The sequence below is a fragment of the Coregonus lavaretus genome, assembly GCF_964263955.1.
Source record: "Coregonus lavaretus genome assembly, chromosome: 3".
Classification (NCBI taxonomy): Eukaryota; Metazoa; Chordata; class Actinopteri; order Salmoniformes; family Salmonidae; genus Coregonus; species Coregonus lavaretus.
In genome coordinates, this window is record NC_139990.1 from 37,320,997 (window position 1) to 37,340,135 (window position 19,139).

The 19,139-nt window shown below is 43.2% G+C and overlaps 1 protein-coding gene across 1 annotated transcript in view; it reads left to right on the forward strand.

Annotated features, from left to right (window-relative positions):
- LOC311126986 (CUB and sushi domain-containing protein 3-like) overlaps positions 1–19,139 on the forward strand; it is a gene marked incomplete at both ends in the record, with an annotated part of 648,334 nt that overhangs the window by 397,251 nt on the left and 231,944 nt on the right. Inside the window, 3 exons of the mRNA XM_084158716.1 lie at positions 4,306–4,483; positions 12,491–12,636; positions 16,749–16,829. Of these exons, the coding sequence (XP_084014842.1) occupies positions 4,306–4,483; positions 12,491–12,636; positions 16,749–16,829 (405 nt within the window). The remainder of the gene's footprint in view (positions 1–4,305; positions 4,484–12,490; positions 12,637–16,748; positions 16,830–19,139) is intronic.

A 19,139-nucleotide genomic window follows, 5' to 3' on the forward strand; every position in this document is an offset into this window, starting at 1 on the left:
CACTGGCTGTTGTGTATCATGTACCACACTGGCTGTTGTATATCATGTACCACACTGGTTATTGTTTATCATATACCACACTGGCTGTTGTTTATCATGCACCACACTGGCTGTTCTTTCTCATATACCACACTGGCTGTTGTCTATCATGTACATCACTGGCTGTTGTTTCTCATGTAGCTGTTGTTTCTCATCTACCACACTGGTTGTTGTTTCTCATGTACCACACTGGCTATTGATTATCATGTAGCTATTGTTTCTCATGTACCACACTGGCTGTTGTCTATCATGTACATCACTGGCTGTTGTTTCTCATGTAGCTGTTGTTTCTCATCTACCACACTGGTTGTTGTTTCTCATGTACCACACTGGTTGTTTTTTCTTATGTACCACACTGGCTGTTGTATATCATGTACCACAGTGGCTGTTGTTTCCCATGTACCACACTGGCTGTTGTTTCTCATGTACCACACTGGCTGCTGTTTATCATGTATCACACTGGCTGTTGTTTTTCATGTACCACACTGGCTGTTGTTTCTCATGTACCACGCTGTCTGTTGTTTCTCATGTACCACGCTGTCTGTTGTTTCTCATGTACCACACTGGCTGTTGTTTCTCATGTACCACACTGGCTGTTGTCTATCATGTACCACACTGGCTGTTGTTTATCATGTAGCAGTTGTTTATCATGTACCACACTGGTTGTTGTTTCTCATGTACCACACTTGTTGTTGTTTCTCATGTACCACACTGGCTGTTGTATATCATGTACCACAGTGGCTGTTGTTTCCCATGTACCACACTGGCTGTTGTTTCTCATGTTCCACACTGGCTGCTGTTTATCATGTATCACACTGGCTGATGTTTTTCATGTACTACACTGGCTGTTGTTTCTCATGTACCACACTGGCTGTTGTTTCTCATGTACCACACCGACTGTTGTTTCTCATGTACCACACTGGCTATGGTCTATCATGTACCACACTGGCTGTTGTTTATCATGTAGCACACTGGCTGTTGTTTCTCATGAACCAGATCCAGCCTCAGCCTTTAGAGTGTGTAGTCTCTCCAGACTTGATTCAGTTTAAACTTGAACGCTTGCTTTGACTCCTCTAAATTCAAAGACAGATTTTATAGGCTCATTGAGCGGTTATGACGGGGAGTTTTAGTGCCTGAATCATAGAATGGGGCTCTGGTCGAAAGTAGTGGACTATATAGTGAATAGGGTGCCATTTCAGATGCAGTCCAGGTAACTGACGTTAGTAACAAGGATAGTGAATTCTGGGGTTTACCCCTGCAGAATACACACATCTATGAACAATAACAAAATCATGTTTGGTTATAGTTGGTTTACTTACAGTTAGCCACTAGAGTAGGTTTAATCACCTACTGTATATCAGGGGACCGGCTGACGGTTTCATTCTGTTCTCTCCTATCTTTCATTCTGTTCTCTCCTTCTATCTTTCATTCTGTTCTCTCCTTTTATCTTTCATGTACCACACTGGCTGTTTTTTCTTATGTACCACGCTGTCTGTTGTTTCTCATGTACCACGCTGTCTGTTGTTTCTCATGTACCACACTGGCTGTTGTTTATCATGTACCACGCTGTCTGTTGTTTCTCATGTACCACACTGGCTGTTGTATATCATGTACCACAGTGGCTGTTGTTTCCCATGTACCACACTGGCTGTTGTTTCTCATGTACCACACTGGCTGCTGTTTATCATGTATCACACTGGCTGTTGTTTTTCATGTACCACACTGGCTGTTGTTTCTCATGTACCACACTGTCTGTTGTTTCTCATGTACCACGCTGTCTGTTGTTTCTCATGTACCACACTGGCTGTTGTTTCTCATGTACCACACTGGCTGTTGTCTATCATGTACCACACTGGCTGTTGTTTATCATGTAGCAGTTGTTTATCATGTACCACACTGGTTGTTGTTTCTCATGTACCACACTTGTTGTTGTTTCTCATGTACCACACTGGCTGTTGTATATCATGTACCACAGTGGCTGTTGTTTCCCATGTACCACACTGGCTGTTGTTTCTCATGTACCACACTGGCTGCTGTTTATCATGTACCACACTGGCTGTTGTTTAGCATGTACCACACTGGCTGTTGTTTATCATGTGGCTGTTGTTTCTCATGTACCACGTTGTCTGTTGTTTCTCATGTACAACACTGGCTGTTGTTTCTCATGTACCACAATGGCTGTTGTCTATCATGTACCACACTGGCTGTTGTTTATCATGTAGCAGTTGTTTATCATGTACCACACTGGTTGTTGTTTCTCATGTACCACACTGGTTGTTGTTTCTCATGTACCACACTGGTTGTTGTTTGTCATGTACCACACTGGATGTGGTTTGTCATGTACCACACTGGCTGTTGTCTATCATGTACCACACTGGCTGTTGTTTATCATGTAGCACACTGGTTGTTGTTTCTCATATACCACACTGGTTGTTGTTTCTCATGTACCACACAGGTTGTTGTTTCTAATATACCACACTGGATGTTGTTTGTCATGTACTACACTGGCTGTTGTCTATCATGTACCACACTGGTTGTTGTTTTTCATATACCACACTGGTTGTTGTTTATCATGTACCACACAGGTTGTTGTTTCTCATGTACCACACAGGTTGTTGTTTCTAATATACCACACTGGATGTTGTTTCTCATGTACCACACTGGTTATTGTTTATCATATACCACACTGGCTATTGTTTATCATGTACCACACTGGCTGTTTCTCATATACCACACTGGCTGTTGTCTATCATGTACCACACTGGCTGTTGTTTCTCATGTACCACACTGGCTGTTGTTTCTCATGTACCACTCTGGCTGTTGTTTATCATGTAGCTGTTGTTTATCATGTACCACACTGGTTATTGTTTATCATATACCACACTGGCTGTTGTTTATCTTGTACCACACTGGCTGTTCTTTCTCATATACCACACTGGCTGTTGTCTATCATATACTAAACTGGCTGTTGTTTATCATGTAGCTGTTGTTTATCATGTACCACACTGGCTGTTGTCTATCATGTACCACAGTGGCTGTTGTTTTTCATGTACCACACTGGCTGTTGTTTCTCATGTACCACACTGGCTGTTGTTTCTCATGTACCACACTGGCTGTTGTTTCTCATGTACCACACTGGCTGTTGTTTCTCATGTACTACACTGGCTGTTGTTTCTCATGTACCACACTGGCTGTTGTTTCTCATGTACCACACCGACTGTTGTTTCTCATGTACCACACTGGCTGTGGTCTATCATGTACCACACTGGCTGTTGTTTATCATGTAGCACACTGGCTGTTGTTTCTCATGAACCAGATCCAGCCTCAGCCTTTAGAGTGTGTAGTGTCTCCAGACTTGATTCAGTTTAAACTTGAACGCTTGCTTTGACTCCTCTAAATTCAAAGACAGATTTTATAGGCTCATTGAGCGGTTATGACAGGGAGTTTTAGTGCCTGAATCATAGAATGGGGCTCTGGTCGAAAGTAGTGGACTATATAGTGAATAGGGTGCCATTTCAGATGCAGCCCAGGTAACTGACGTTAGTAACAAGGATAGTGAATTCTGGGGTTTACCCCTGCAGAATACACACATCTATGAACAATAACAAAATCATGTTTGGTTATAGTTGGTTTACTTACAGTTAGCCACTAGAGTAGGTTTAATCATAATAATAATATGCCATTTAGCAGACGCTTTTATCCAAAGCGACTTACAGTCATGCGTGCATACATTTTTTTTTTTTTTTGTGTATGGGTGGTCCCGGGGATCGAACCCACTACCTTGGCGTTACAAGCGCCGTGCTCTACCAGCTGAGCTACAGAGGACCACCTACTGTATATCAGGGGACCGGCTGACGGTTTCATTCTGTTCTCTCCTATCTTTCATTCTGTTCTCTCCTTCTATCTTTCATTCTGTTCTCTCCTTTTATCTTTCATTCTGTTCTCTCCTTCTATCTTTCATTCTGTTCTCTCCTATCTTTCATTCTGTTCTCTCCTATCTTTCATTCTGTTCTCTCCTATCTTTCATTCTGTTCTCTCCTTCTGTCTTTCATTGAGGCGGCAGGTAGCTTAGTGGGTAAGAGTGTTGTGCCAGTAACCGAAAGGTCGCTGGTTCTAATCCCCGAGCCGACTAGGTGAAAAATCTGTCGATGTGCCCTTAAGCAAGGCACTTAACCCTAATTGCTCATGTAAGTCGCTCTGGATAAGAGCGTCTGCTAAATGACTAAAATGTGTAAAGTAAATGTTTCCCTCCCTCCCTCCCTCTAGCCCAGTGTGGTGGTAATATCACATCTCTGAATGGGACCATCTATTCTCCCAGCCACCCAGCAGAGTACCCTAACTTCCAGGACTGCCTGTGGAGTGTACGGGTTCCCCCAGGGAATGGTATCTACATCAACTTCACCGTTCTCAACACTGAACCCATATACGATTACATCACTGTCTGGTAAGTAGTGGACTTCATAACAGTAGTATGGTTGCATCCCAAAGGGCACCCTATTCCCTATATAGTGCACTACTTTTGACCAGTGCCCTATGGGTATAGGGTGTCAATAGGGTGTAATTTGGGACGTGTTGCTGAACAGCGTATGTGTTGCTGAATATATAATTTCCCCCTTAATATCCTCAGTAGTGATGCGCGGGTTGACTCATAACCCGCAGTCCCCGCGGTTAAGGGGGGGTGGGTTTAGGGTCATTAATTATTGTGTGGATGAAGGGTGGGTGGGTGGCGGGTTGAATGAAGAGAAAACAATACCTTAAAAAATCCATAAATGTATCATTCATGTGCAATTTCTATCAATAGGCTACATTGAGGTTTTTCTTTCATTATTTGAGGATAGTGCATAAGCCTGAGCTTTAGGACCTAACTGAACGCGCACCAAATGCTTTTGGGAACGGGCAGAAAACATTTACGCCGATCCACGGAGGCAAAAAGGACAATGTGGGAGTGAATAAGAGAAAAGCTGTGTAGTGGAGAGTTAAAGATAAAGAGTAGGGAGGACAGAACAGTGATGTTGGGAAAGATTTGGTGAAGTGGTAAAAGAGGATGATAGCAGTGCCAGCTATGTTATGTGTGATGATTGTGAGGCTCTGTACAAATTTGACAGTCACAAGACCGGGACTTTAAATAGGCCTATGGCATGTCAGGGGAACTGTAACCTACTGTTCAGATGGGTTAAATGGAAACTAAAATCTGGACACTGACTGTAGGTCTATAACCTCTCACATAGCCTTAATATTAACTCCTGCATAGTTGAGCATTTCTTGCAGTAAAATTATACACCAAATGTAGGCACAGTTTTGACTCGAGAACAGAAGTGGAGAAATATGATTTCTTTCAGCATCTTGACAGAATGCGAATTCACAGTTAGATACCGTCTGTAGAGGTGCTGTCTTTATCAGCATCATAAAATATTATAGTATTTCAACCACATAAAAGCCGAACTGAAACCTTATCAGAAACATGTAGGTTCTGGTGATCAAGGGTTTATTAAGTCTCCTAGGGCAACATATAATGACAGAAGAGGAGCTGATTGTATCTAACTATAGACAGGTTGACTAACAAATAGACTTGATAAGAAATGATAAGCAGAAACATATTTAATCAGTCATCCTGTCAAAACATCCTTCCTGTCTCTGACTGTAGCCTAAAGTGTATTTTCTATAATAGCGGGTTATGGTCAGGAGCAGGCCTCAGAGTTTCACTTGATCAAATATAGTCAGCCGGTTGAGGATGAGTTATTAGCAATTGTAGACGGGTGCGGGTGAACAAACACTAATCCTCAGGGTATACTGGTAAAAATATTTGTCAGCAGCGGGAAGGAAACAGACCTTAAAACATTTGATACAGAGACAGAAGGAAACAGACCTTAAAACATTTGATACAGAGACAGAAGGAAACAGACCTTAAAACATTTGATACAGAGACAGAAGGAAACAGACCTTAAAACATTTGATACAGAGACAGAAGGAAACAGACCTTAAAACATTTGATACAGAGATAGAAGGAAATAGACCTTAATGTGTTCTCTGCTATCCTCTCCCTACTCCCACGAGCTGAACACACAATGTATTTCTGAGTAAAGGGCACTAGGGCCAAGTAACAAGTACTTTATGACAGTAAAGGCAGTATTTCCAGCTGGGGAAAAAAACTGATATAGCTACTCTAACAACATTTGACCAAGCAGTTATCCATCAATTACATCAGTTTTCCAGAGATATTGTAGGGCTACACTTGCTAGCACTAACTGCATTTGTACGTGTTTTTAAAAAGCAAAGCATTACCATATCATTTTAGAATCAATCAGCAAAATGGAGGGGAATGGAATGTAAAATGTGGAATGTATCAAGGGATGTGTTGTTTATGCTCCGTTTGATTCCAGAACAGAACAGTAGAGCAGTAGAACAGCTCAGCAGCACCATAAGGCAGTAGCACCGCCACCACATGCCAGCCGGGGGAACCAACCCCAGGACTTTCTCTCTCTCTACACTCCCATGGGGACACTTTGAGCTCTGCCTCGGGCTTATAGTCAGGCGTCCACTTTAGAAAAACACTTCTGTTGGACACAGTAGACATGCCAAAAACACTTCTGTTGGACTCAATAGACATGACAAAAACACTTATGTTGGACTCAATAGACATGACAAAAACATTTCTGTTGGACTCAATAGACATGACAAAAACATTTCTGTTGGACTCAATAGACATGCCAAAAACACTTCTGTTGGACTCAATAGACATGCCAAAAACACTTATGTTGGACTCAATAGACATGACAAAAACATTTCTGTTGGACTCAATAGACATGACAAAAACATTTCTGTTGGACTCAATAGACATGCCAAAAACACTTCTGTTGGACTCAATAGACATGCCAAAAACACTTATGTTGGACTCAATAGACATGACAAAAACATTTCTGTTGGACTCAATAGACATGACAAAAACACTTCTGTTAGACTCAATAGACATGAATAGGGTGCCATTTGGGATGCAGCCTCAGTCAGGAAAACAGATGTATCTCTGCACTCATGATGCTGGTATTAGTGGTAATGTGTTTTCTCTGTATAGCAGAGCAGACTACAGCGGCTGAAGTCTTCAGCGATCGGTTCACACGTAATGATAGACCTATTAAGGAGCGGTCCGGAGGGAAATTGCTTATCATTGAAAATCATTAGTACTGGCTGTGGCTGTTGTTGACCTTATTTAGCTGCGCTTTTCGTAAAACAAACTTCTCCTCAGGTTCTCTGGATATTCTGGCTGAGTTGAGCTCCCCCACATCTCTGTAGCTAGTGCAGCACTTAGCTAGCTAGGACCCTGGAAGACCCAGGCCACTCATAGAACAGCAAAGTGCTTCTTCTTCTTCTTCTTCTTCTTCTTCTTCTTCTTCTTCTTCTTCTTCTTCTTCTTCTTCTTCTTCTTCTTCTTCTTCGTCTTCGTCGTCATCTTCATCTTTCCTGAATGTAGTTTATTTCCTTTCTTTCTTTCGTTTGTATGTGTTGGGGTGATTGTCCCCAGAAAGCTTTGCAGCTTCCGTGGTACATAACTAGCCACGACCCTCGATGACCCAAACCCAGACTACTCTGGGTCACAACAGTAAAGTGCTTTATTTTGGTGGGTTTTTGTTCAGATTGATGGTCAAACGGTCAAAGATTTAACAGTTGTTATTCTCACCTTGCTGATTGGCTGGATGGTCATTATCCAGAGAAATAGAGTGCTACGTTAGCTACCAAGCTTTAGGAAAACTAAGGCTGCATCCAAAATAGTACCCTACCCCCTATAAACCCACAGGGCTCTGGTCAAAATAGTGCAATATGTAGGGTATAGGGTGCCATTTGGGATGCAGTCTAACTCACACTCACCCCTGGTTGTTGCTCATCGCTACAGGGCCACAGACCTAGACCACTCTCAGAACAAGAAAGTTAATCATTTGGCAAATTTTGTCCACTTCACGCTCAGAGGATTTACTTTGTCCAGACTAATTACTCTCTCTCTGCTGTGGGACCAGGCTGTACAGACAAATTACTCTCTCTCTGCTGTGGGACCAGGCTATCCAGACTAATTACTCTCTCTCTGCTGTGGGACCAAGCTGTACAGACTAATTACTCTCTCTCTGCTGTGGGACCAGGCTGTCCAGACTAATTACTCTCTCTCTGCTGTGGGACCAGGCTGTCCAGACTAATTACTCTCTCTCTGCTGTGGGACCAGGCTGTACAGACAAATTACTCTCTCTCTGCTGTGGGACCAGGCTGTACAGACAAATTACTCTCTCCCTGCTGTGGGACCAGGCTGTCCAGACTAATTACTCTCTCTCTGCTGTGGGACCAGGCTGTCCAGACTAATTACTCTCTCTCTGCTGTGGGACCAGGCTGTCCATACGAATTACTCTCTCTCTCTGCTGTGGGACCAGGCTGTCCATACGAATTATTCTCTCTCTTCTGTGGGACCAGGCTATCCAGACTAATTATTATCCCTCTGCTGTGGGACCAGGCTGTACAGATTAATTACACTCTCTCTGCTGTGGGACCAGGCTGTCCAGACTAATTACTCTCTCTCTGCTGTGGGACCAGGCTGTCTAGACTCCAGACTAATTACTCTCTCTTTCTGCTGTGGGACCAGGCTGTACAGATTAATTACTCTCTCTCTGCTGTGGGACCAGGCTGTCCAGACTAATTACTCTCTCTCTGCTGTGGGACCAGGATGTCCAGACTAATTACTCTCTCTCTTCTGTGGGACCAGGCTATCCAGACTAATTACTCTCTCTCTGCTGTGGGACCAGGCTGTACAGATTAATTACTTTCTCTCTGCTGTGGGACCACGCTGTCCTGACTAATTACTCTCTCTCTGCTGTGGGACCAGGCTGTCCAGATTAATGACTCTCTTTCTGCTGTGGGACCAGGCTGTACAGATTAATTACTCTATTTCTGCTGTGGGACCAGGCTGTCCAGACTAATTACTCTCTCTCTGCTGTGGGACCAGGCTGTCCAGATTAATTACTCTCTCTCTGCTGTGGGACCAGGCTGTACAGATTAATTACTCTCTCTCTGCTGTGGGACCAGGCTGTCCAGATTAATTACTCTCTCTCTGCTGTGGGACCAGGCTGTCCCGACTAATTACTCTCTCTCTGCTGTGGGACCAGGCTGTCCAGACTAATTACTCTCTCTCTCTCTTCTGTGGGACCAGGCTATCCAGACTAATTACTCTCTCTCTGCTGTGGGACCAGGCTGTACAGATTAATTACTCTCTCTCTGCTGTGGGACCAGGCTGTCCAGATTAATGACTCTCTTTCTGCTGTGGGACCAGGCTGTACAGATTAATTACTCTCTTTCTGCTGTGGGACCAGGCTGTCCAGACTAATTACTCTCTCTCTGCTGTGGGACCAGGCTGTCCAGATTAATTACTCTCTCTCTGCTGTGGGACCAGGCTGTACAGACTAATTACTCTCTCTCTGCTGTGGGACCAGGCTGTCCAGACTAATTACTCTCTCTCTGCTGTGGGACCAGGCTGTCCCGACTAATTACTCTCTCTCTGCTGTGGGACCAGGCTGTACAGACAAATTACTCTCTCTCTGCTGTGGGACCAGGCTGTACAGACAAATTACTCTCTCTCTGCTGTGGGACCAGGCTGTATAGACAAATTACTCTCTCTCTGCTGTGGGACCAGGCTGTCCAGACTAATTACTCTCTCTCTGCTGTGGGACCAGGCTGTCCAGACTAATTACTCTCTCTCTGCTGTGGGACCAGGCTGTACAGACAAATTACTCTCTCTCTGCTGTGGGACCAGGCTGTACAGACAAATTACTCTCTCTCTGCTGTGGGACCAGGCTGTCCAGACTAATTACTCTCTCTCTGCTGTGGGACCAGGCTTTCCAGACTAATTACTCTCTCTCTGCTGTGGGACCAGGCTGTCCATACGAATTACTCTCTCTCTGCTGTGGGACCAGGCTGTCCATACGAATTATTCTCTCTCTTCTGTGGGACCAGGCTGTCCAGACTAATTACTCTCTCTCTGCTGTGGGACCAGGCTGTCTAGACTCCAGACTAATTACTCTCTCTTTCTGCTGTGGGACCAGGCTGTACAGATTAATTACTCTCTCTCTGCTGTGGGACCAGGCTGTCCAGACTAATTACTCTCTCTCTGCTGTGGGACCAGGCTATCCAGACTAATTACTCTCTCTCTGCTGTGGGACCAGGCTGTACAGATTAATTACTTTCTCTCTGCCGTGGGACCACGCTGTACAGATTAATTACTCTCTCTCTGCTGTGGGACCAGGCTGTCCAGACTAATTACTCTCTCTCTGCTGTGGGACCAGGCTGTACAGATTAATTACTCTCTCTCTGCTGTGGGACCAGGCTGTCCAGATTAATGACTCTCTTTCTGCTGTGGGACCAGGCTGTACAGATTAATTACACTCTTTCTGCTGTGGGACCAGGCTGTCCAGACTAATTACTCTCTCTCTGCTGTGGGACCAGGCTGTCCAGATTAATTACTCTCTCTCTGCTGTGGGACCAGGCTGTACAGATTAATTACTCTCTCTCTCTGCTGTGGGACCAGGCTGTACAGATTAATTACTCTCTCTCTGCTGTGGGACCAGGCTGTACAGATTAATTACTCTCTCTCTGCTGTGGTACCAGGCTGTACAGATTAATTACTCTCTCTCTGCTGTGGGACCAGGCTTTCCAGACTAATTACTCTCTCTCTGCTGTGGGACCAGGCTGTCCATACGAATTACTCTCTCTCTGCTGTGGGACCAGGCTGTCCATACGAATTATTCTCTCTCTTCTGTGGGACCAGGCTGTCCAGACTAATTACTCTCTCTCTGCTGTGGGACCAGGCTGTCTAGACTCCAGACTAATTACTCTCTCTTTCTGCTGTGGGACCAGGCTGTACAGATTAATTACTCTCTCTCTGCTGTGGGACCAGGCTGTCCAGACTAATTACTCTCTCTCTGCTGTGGGACCAGGCTATCCAGACTAATTACTCTCTCTCTGCTGTGGGACCAGGCTGTACAGATTAATTACTTTCTCTCTGCCGTGGGACCACGCTGTACAGATTAATTACTCTCTCTCTGCTGTGGGACCAGGCTGTCCAGACTAATTACTCTCTCTCTGCTGTGGGACCAGGCTGTACAGATTAATTACTCTCTCTCTGCTGTGGGACCAGGCTGTCCAGATTAATGACTCTCTTTCTGCTGTGGGACCAGGCTGTACAGATTAATTACACTCTTTCTGCTGTGGGACCAGGCTGTCCAGACTAATTACTCTCTCTCTGCTGTGGGACCAGGCTGTCCAGATTAATTACTCTCTCTCTGCTGTGGGACCAGGCTGTACAGATTAATTACTCTCTCTCTCTGCTGTGGGACCAGGCTGTACAGATTAATTACTCTCTCTCTGCTGTGGGACCATGCTGTACAGATTAATTACTCTCTCTCTGCTGTGGTACCAGGCTGTACAGATTAATTACTCTCTCTCTGCTGTGGGACCAGGCTGTACATATTAATTACTCTCTCTCTGCTGTGGGACCAGGCTGTCCATACGAATTACTCTCTCTCTGCTGTGGGACCAGGCTGTCCATACGAATTATTCTCTCTCTTCTGTGGGACCAGGCTGTCCAGACTAATTACTCTCTCTCTGCTGTGGGACCAGGCTGTCTAGACTCCAGACTAATTACTCTCTCTTTCTGCTGTGGGACCAGGCTGTACAGATTAATTACTCTCTCTCTGCTGTGGGACCAGGCTGTCCATACTAATTACTCTCTCTCTGCTGTGGGACCAGGCTATCCAGACTAATTACTCTCTCTCTGCTGTGGGACCAGGCTGTACAGATTAATTACTTTCTCTCTGCCGTGGGACCACGCTGTACAGATTAATTACTCTCTCTCTGCTGTGGGACCAGGCTGTCCAGACTAATTACTCTCTCTCTGCTGTGGGACCAGGCTGTACAGATTAATTACTCTCTCTCTGCTGTGGGACCAGGCTGTCCAGATTAATGACTCTCTTTCTGCTGTGGGACCAGGCTGTACAGATTAATTACACTCTTTCTGCTGTGGGACCAGGCTGTCCAGACTAATTACTCTCTCTCTGCTGTGGGACCAGGCTGTCCAGATTAATTACTCTCTCTCTGCTGTGGGACCAGGCTGTACAGATTAATTACTCTCTCTCTCTGCTGTGGGACCAGGCTGTACAGATTAATTACTCTCTCTCTGCTGTGGGACCAGGCTGTACAGATTAATTACTCTCTCTCTGCTGTGGTACCAGGCTGTACAGATTAATTACTCTCTCTCTGCTGTGGGACCAGGCTGTACATATTAATTACTCTCTCTCTGTGCTGTGGGACCAGGCTGTCCAGACAAATTACTCTCTCTCTGCTGTGGGACCAGGCTGTCCAGACTAATTAACTACAAAGCTTTGGGGAAACTAACTCACCCCTGATTGGTTGTCATCTCTCCCTACAGGGACGGCCCTGACCAAGGCTCTCCTCAGATTGGTCAGTTCAGTGGGAACACGCCCCAGAAAGCAGTCTATACCACAGCCAATCATGTCCTCATCAAGTTCCACAGTGATTTCAGCACCAGTGGGTTCTTTGTACTTAGCTACCATGGTGAGTAGTGACCTTTTAAAGTTCTACTTAGTTACCATGGTCAGTAGTGCCGTTTAAAAATGTCAATTTAGTTACCATGGTGAGTAGTGCCCTTTTAAAGTTTCAACTTAGTTACCATGGTGAGTAGTTCCCTTTTAAAGTTTCTACTTAGTTACCATGGTCAGTAGTGCCCTTTTAAAGTTTCTACTTAGTTGCCATGGTGTTCCCTGTTAAAGAGAGTGATTCAGCTGTAATGACTCTGATTAAAATGGACCCATAGATTAAATAGAACCCTAGACTGGACATTGGTAATATAATGAATTTACAGATTTTATGAATGTACAGCCTTTATGAACTTATAGTGTTTATTATCTTACAGCCTTTATGAATGTACGGCCTTTATGAACAACCCAGAAGGATCTAAGGCTCTATCTCAATTAGTCTTTCCTTGATTCCTCTCCCCGCCTCCTTCTCAACCTTAATGGAAGGTCCAAGGTCCCTCCCCTCAGACCTTCTTCTCTGCGTTTTGAGAAGGCGGTAAGGAGGAGAGCGATTGCAAGGACTAGAAGAAAGACGAATAAGCCTAAGAGTATTTAGCACATACTGTAGGAACACATGGGTCCAGATGAGTCTAAGGTTTTGTTTTCTATGCTGTTATCAGCACCTTTATCAGCTTGTTGTATTAGTCAACCTCCAAGCTGCTTTCTAGCATCTTGTTGTTCTTATTGTCATGATGTCTAATGATAAACCAGAATATCAACACTCATCTACTAACATTTTCATTCAAAATTTTCATTTGTTCATTTTACCACAGTTTGAATTATCATTACTTTTTGATGATCGTGGTGGAGGTTCATAATCTTGATAGCTGACTATTTATAGATTTACAGCCTTATTAGTTTGATGAGCTGACAGGATGAAGGGGGTGTCGTGACGTGACTTTAACATTAATCTGAAGACTGCTATTATCTAATCAACTAACTATGTTTAATTGTTACCCGATTATATTAATAATGTAACAATTAACTCATTTGGATCTGGGACACCACAAGAGTGGTTCTTTAAAGAGTCACCATCTTCCGAATAAACTCTAAAAGGTCTTTACCTATCACATCTATAAACAGTCAACTTATTAATCATAACCTCATATCATATCATAATTCTGAACAGTCGTAACCTATTTCATCTGCAAAAACCCGAGCCTTACTTATGATTCAATACTACACAAATTGGTTTAAGGATTTATTTACTAGCTAATTAAATGGGAACACAGTATAAACATACACACTCTGCACCGGTTATTGACTGGAGAAAACAGGTCCCTAGCGGAATGACAACAACATGGCTGCTTTTTAAACAGAAGAGATGGAGAGGAAGAAAGAGAGGGACAGACACTTAACCTTGATACATTCAGAAACTACTCTCATCTACAGTAATTACATACTTGGCACACGAACCGCCGCTCGCTTTGAGTAAGAAATCATGAATGTATTTACGTGAAATGCCTGGTTCGCCGTGTATCTCTCTCGGTGGACAGGACCACCCTGGAAAGGGAGTTGGGCCTTCTCGCAGCGCGCTTGTAAGGCTCTGATTGTCCAAAAAGGTTCCAACAAGTCTTCTACTGTTGTTCACTTCTTCGTAGTTGTCCGGTTTCCGATGACTTTTCGTGTAGTCCTGAATCAAACTACAGAGTTGATTTTCCTTCCATTCACTCTTGAAGATGCATCTTTGAAGATAGGCTAGCCAGCCATATCGATGGTTCCCCAGTGGGGTGATGAGGGTAGAGTAATACAGTGGTTTGAGCAGAGTAACAGAGGTTGGTCCTACTTATATTCACTTTCGAAGATACTTTACATAGGACAGCTAATCAGCCGTACCAGTGATTGTCCGGGTGGTGAGTTTTTCTTCTCCAGCTCATGTTCAAACCACTTTAACACGTGCAGCTGCAGCTTTACGTCTTTCTGGTCTGATATGTTAATTTCTTTACCCATCATGTATACACTCTGCTCGAAAGGGGGCGGTTCCATCAGGCTGACACGCTTTCTGACCTCACTTTGGTCGGTGACTATTAACTGTGCCAAGTTATGAAAAACAATTATCTTATATAACTTCTCAAATCACATCCCTCTCTTAACAAAAACACTTTAATCATTTTTCATATTATACAGTGGCTTACAACCTGGAATTATAATTGATTTTTGTGGGGGTTTGTATCATTTGATTTACACAACATGCCTACCACTTTGAAACAAACAAGAAATAAGACAAAGAAACTGAAAACTTGAGCGAGCATAACTATTCACCCTCCCAAAGTCAATACTTTGTAGAGCCACATTTTGCAGCAATTACAGTTGCAAGTCTCTTGGGGTCTGTCTCTATAAGCTTGGCACATCTAGCCACTGGGATTTTTGCCCATTCTTCAAGGCAAAACTGCCCCAGCTCCTTCAAGTTGTATGGGTTCCGCTGGTGTACAGCAATCTTTAAGTCATACCACATATTCTCAATTGGATTGAGGTCTGGGCTTTGACTAGGCCATTCCAAGACATTTAAATGTTTCCCCTTAAACCACTCAAGTGTTGCTTTAGCAGTATGCTTAGGGTCATTGTCCTGCTGGAAGGTGAACCTCCGTCCCAGTCTCAAATCTCTGGAAGACTGAAACAGGTTTCCCTCAAGACTTTCCCTGTATTTAGCGCCATCCATCATTCCTTCAATTCTGACCAGTTTCCCAGTCCCTGCCGATGATGTTCTCGGGGAAATGAGAGGTGTTAGGTTTGCACCAGACATAGGGTTTTCCTTGATGGCCAAAAAGCTCAATTTTACTCTCATCTGACCAGAGTACTTTCTTCCATATGTTTGGGGAGTCTCCCACATGCCTTTTGGCGAACACCAAATGTGTTTGCTTATTTTTTTCTTTAAGCAATGGCTTTTTTCTGGCCACTCTTCCGTAAAGCCCAGCTCTGTGGAGAGTACGGCTTAAAGTGGTCCTATGAACAGATAATCTCCAATGTGGAGCTTTGCAGCTCCTTCAGGGTTATCTTTGGTCTCTTTGTTGCCTCTCTGATTAATGCCCTCCTTGCCTGGTCCGTGAGTTTTCGTGGTCGGCCCTCTCTTGGCAGGTTTGTTGTGGTGCCATATTCTTTCAATTTTTTAATAGTGGATTTAATGGTGCTCCGTGGGATGTTCAAAGATTCTGATATTTTTTTATAACCCAACCCTGATCTGTACTTCTCCACAACTTTGTCCCTGACCTGTTTGGAGAGCTCCTTGGTCTTCATGGTGCCGGTTGCTTGGTGGTGCCCCTTGCTTAGTGGCGTTGCAGACTCTGGGGCCTTTCAGAACAGGTTAATTTATACTGAGATCATGTGACATATCATGTGACACTTAGATTGCACACAGAAATACTTTATGTAACTAATTATGTGACTTCTGAAGGTAATTGGTTGCACCAGATATTATTTAGGGGCTTCATAGCAAAGGGGGTGAATACATATGCACGCACCACTTTTCCGTTATTTATTTTGTAGAATTCTTTGAAACAAGTAATTATTTTAATTTCACTTCACCAATTTGGACTATTTTGTGTATGTCCATTACATGAAATCCAAATAAAAATCAATTGAAATTACAGGTTGTAATGCAACAAAAATGCGAAGGGGGATGGATATTTTTGCAAGGCACTGTATGCACAACACATAGGATGGACAATTCCTACATGTAGTGGGTATACTTTCCAAGTTGCAGTATTTCCTTTATAACATTTTTAATGACATCACAAAATAACAAATCAAATGATATTAGTGTTCTATAGATCGCCTCCGACCATTCCCCAAGTTCTACTTTAGAAATATTGTTCCAGTATTCGCTTTTGAATGTGTTAGAGTTTCAGCGGGAAAAAGTCTGTTGAAACAAAGACATTCCTTGGGTGGTTCTTGAGAGGGAGATCCTGGCCTTCTTTGTTGATTTACAACAGGGTGTGAGCTTCCAAACCTGATCTGACCTATTTGGATTCTCGTGGACAGTCATGACAGGGGTGTGATTACAGAGAACAGCCAAACACTTGTGTTGATATGTAAGTTAATGTTTACCTTCTGTTGTTGTTTTTGTTTATTGTTGTTGTTTATCTCCCTTCACAGCATACCAACTGAGAGTGTGTCAGTCTCCTCCAGCTGTTGCTAACGCGGATATCCTCACAGACCATGACGAGTTTGAAATAGGTCTGTCACATTTATACATATTCATTCGGTTGTTTGGTTGGCTGGTTATTTCTATATTAATTCATTTATTTATATCATACGTTGCTTCTATTTTCATTTAATTAAATACACTAGTACAATTACAGTGCCTTGCAAAAATATTCAGACCCCTTGGATTTGTCAATAATCTACACAAAATACTCTGTTCAAAAAATGTTTTAAGGTAAATGAAAAATCCCTAACTAAAATATAGTCGTTGTATACAGTGGGGAAAAAAAGTATTTAGTCAGCCACCAATTGTGCAAGTTCTCCCACTTAAAAAGATGAGAGAGGCCTGTAATTTTCATCATAGGTACACGTCAACTATGACAGACAAAATGAGAAAAAAAATCCAGAAAATCACATTGTAGGATTTTTTATGAATTTATTTGCAAATTATGGTGGAAAATAAGTATTTGGTCAATAACAAAAGTTTCTCAATACTTTGTTATATACCCTTTGTTGGCAATGACACAGGTCAAACGTTTTCAAAAGTCTTCACAAGGTTTTCACACACTGTTGCTGGTATTTTGGCCCATTCCTCCATGCAGATCTCCTCTAGAGCAGTGATGTTTTGGGGCTGTCGCTGGGCAACACGGACTTTCAACTCCCTCCAAAGATTTTCTATGGGGTTGAGATCTGGAGACTGGCTAGGCCACTCCAGGACCTTGAAATGCTTCTTACGAAGCCACTCCTTCGTTGCCTGGGCGGTGTGTTTGGGATCATTGTCATGCTGAAAGACCCAGCCACGTTTCATCTTCAATTTTCACTCAAAATCTCACGATACATGGCCCCATTCATTCTTTCCTTTACACGGATCAGTCGTCCTGGTCCCTTTGCAGAAAAACAGCCCCAAAGCATGATGTTTCCACCCCCATGCTTCACAGTAGGTATGGTGTTCTTTGGATGCAACTCAGCATTCTTTGTCCTCCAAACACGACGAGTTGAGTTTTTACCAAAAAGTTATATTTTGATTTCATCTGACCATATGACATTCTCCCAATCCTCTTCTGGATCATCCAAATGCACTCTAGCAAACTTCAGACAGGCCTGGACATGTACTGGCTTAAGCAGGGGGACACGTCTGGCACTGCAGGATTTGAGTCCCTGGCGGCGTAGTGTGTTACTGATGGTAGGCTTTGTTACTTTGGTCCCATCTCTCTGCAGGTCATTCACTAGGTCCCCCCGTGTGGTTCTGGGATTTTTGCTCACCGTTCTTGTGATCATTTTGACCCCACGGGGTGAGATCTTGCGTGGAGCCCCAGATCAAGGGAGATTATCAGTGGTCTTGTATGTCTTCCATTTCCTAATAATTAGTCTCACAGTTGATTTCTTCAAACCAAGCTGCTTACCTATTGCAGATTCAGTCTTCCCAGCCTTGTGCAGGTCTACAATTTTGTTTCTGGTGTCCTTTGACAGCTCTTTGGTCTTGGCCATAGTGGAGTTTGGAGTGTGACTGTTTGAGGTTGTGGACAGGTGTCTTTTATACTGATAACAAGTTCAAACAGGTGCCATTAATACAGGTAACGAGTGGAGGACAGAGGAGCCTCTTAAAGAAGAAGTTACAGGTCTGTGAGAGCCAGAAATCTTGCTTGTTTGTAGGTGACCAAATACTTATTTTCCACCATAATTTGCAAATAAATTCATTAAAAATCCTACAATGTGATTTTCTGGATATTTTTTTCTCAATTTGTCTGTCATAGTTGACGTGTACCTATGATGAAAATTACAGGCCTCTCTCATCTTTTTAAGTGGGAGAACATGCACAATTGGTGGCTGACTAAATACTTTTTTCCCCCACTGTAAGTATTCAGCCCCTTTGTTTAGACAAGCCTAAATTAGTTCAGGAGTAAAATGTGGCTTAACAAATCACATAATAAGTTACATGGACTCACTCTTTGAAATAATAGGGGTTGATAGGATTTTTGAATGACTACCCCTTCCTCGGTCACCCATACAACATCTGTAAGTAATTTCAAGCACAGATTCAACTACAAAGACCAGGGAACTTTTCAAAAGCCTCATAAAGAAGGGCAGTGATTGGTAGATGGGTAACAATAACATATATATTCCAAAACATCCATCTTGTATGCAACAAGGCAATAAAGTAATACTGCTACAACAACAAAAACACAGCAAAGGAATACATTTTGTGGGCCGAAATGCAAATCCAACACAACACATACTGAGTAACTCCCTCCTTATTTTCAAGCATGGTGGTGGCTGCATCATGTTATGGGTATGCTTGTCATTGGCAAATACTGGGGAGTTTTTCAGGATAAAAAGAAAACG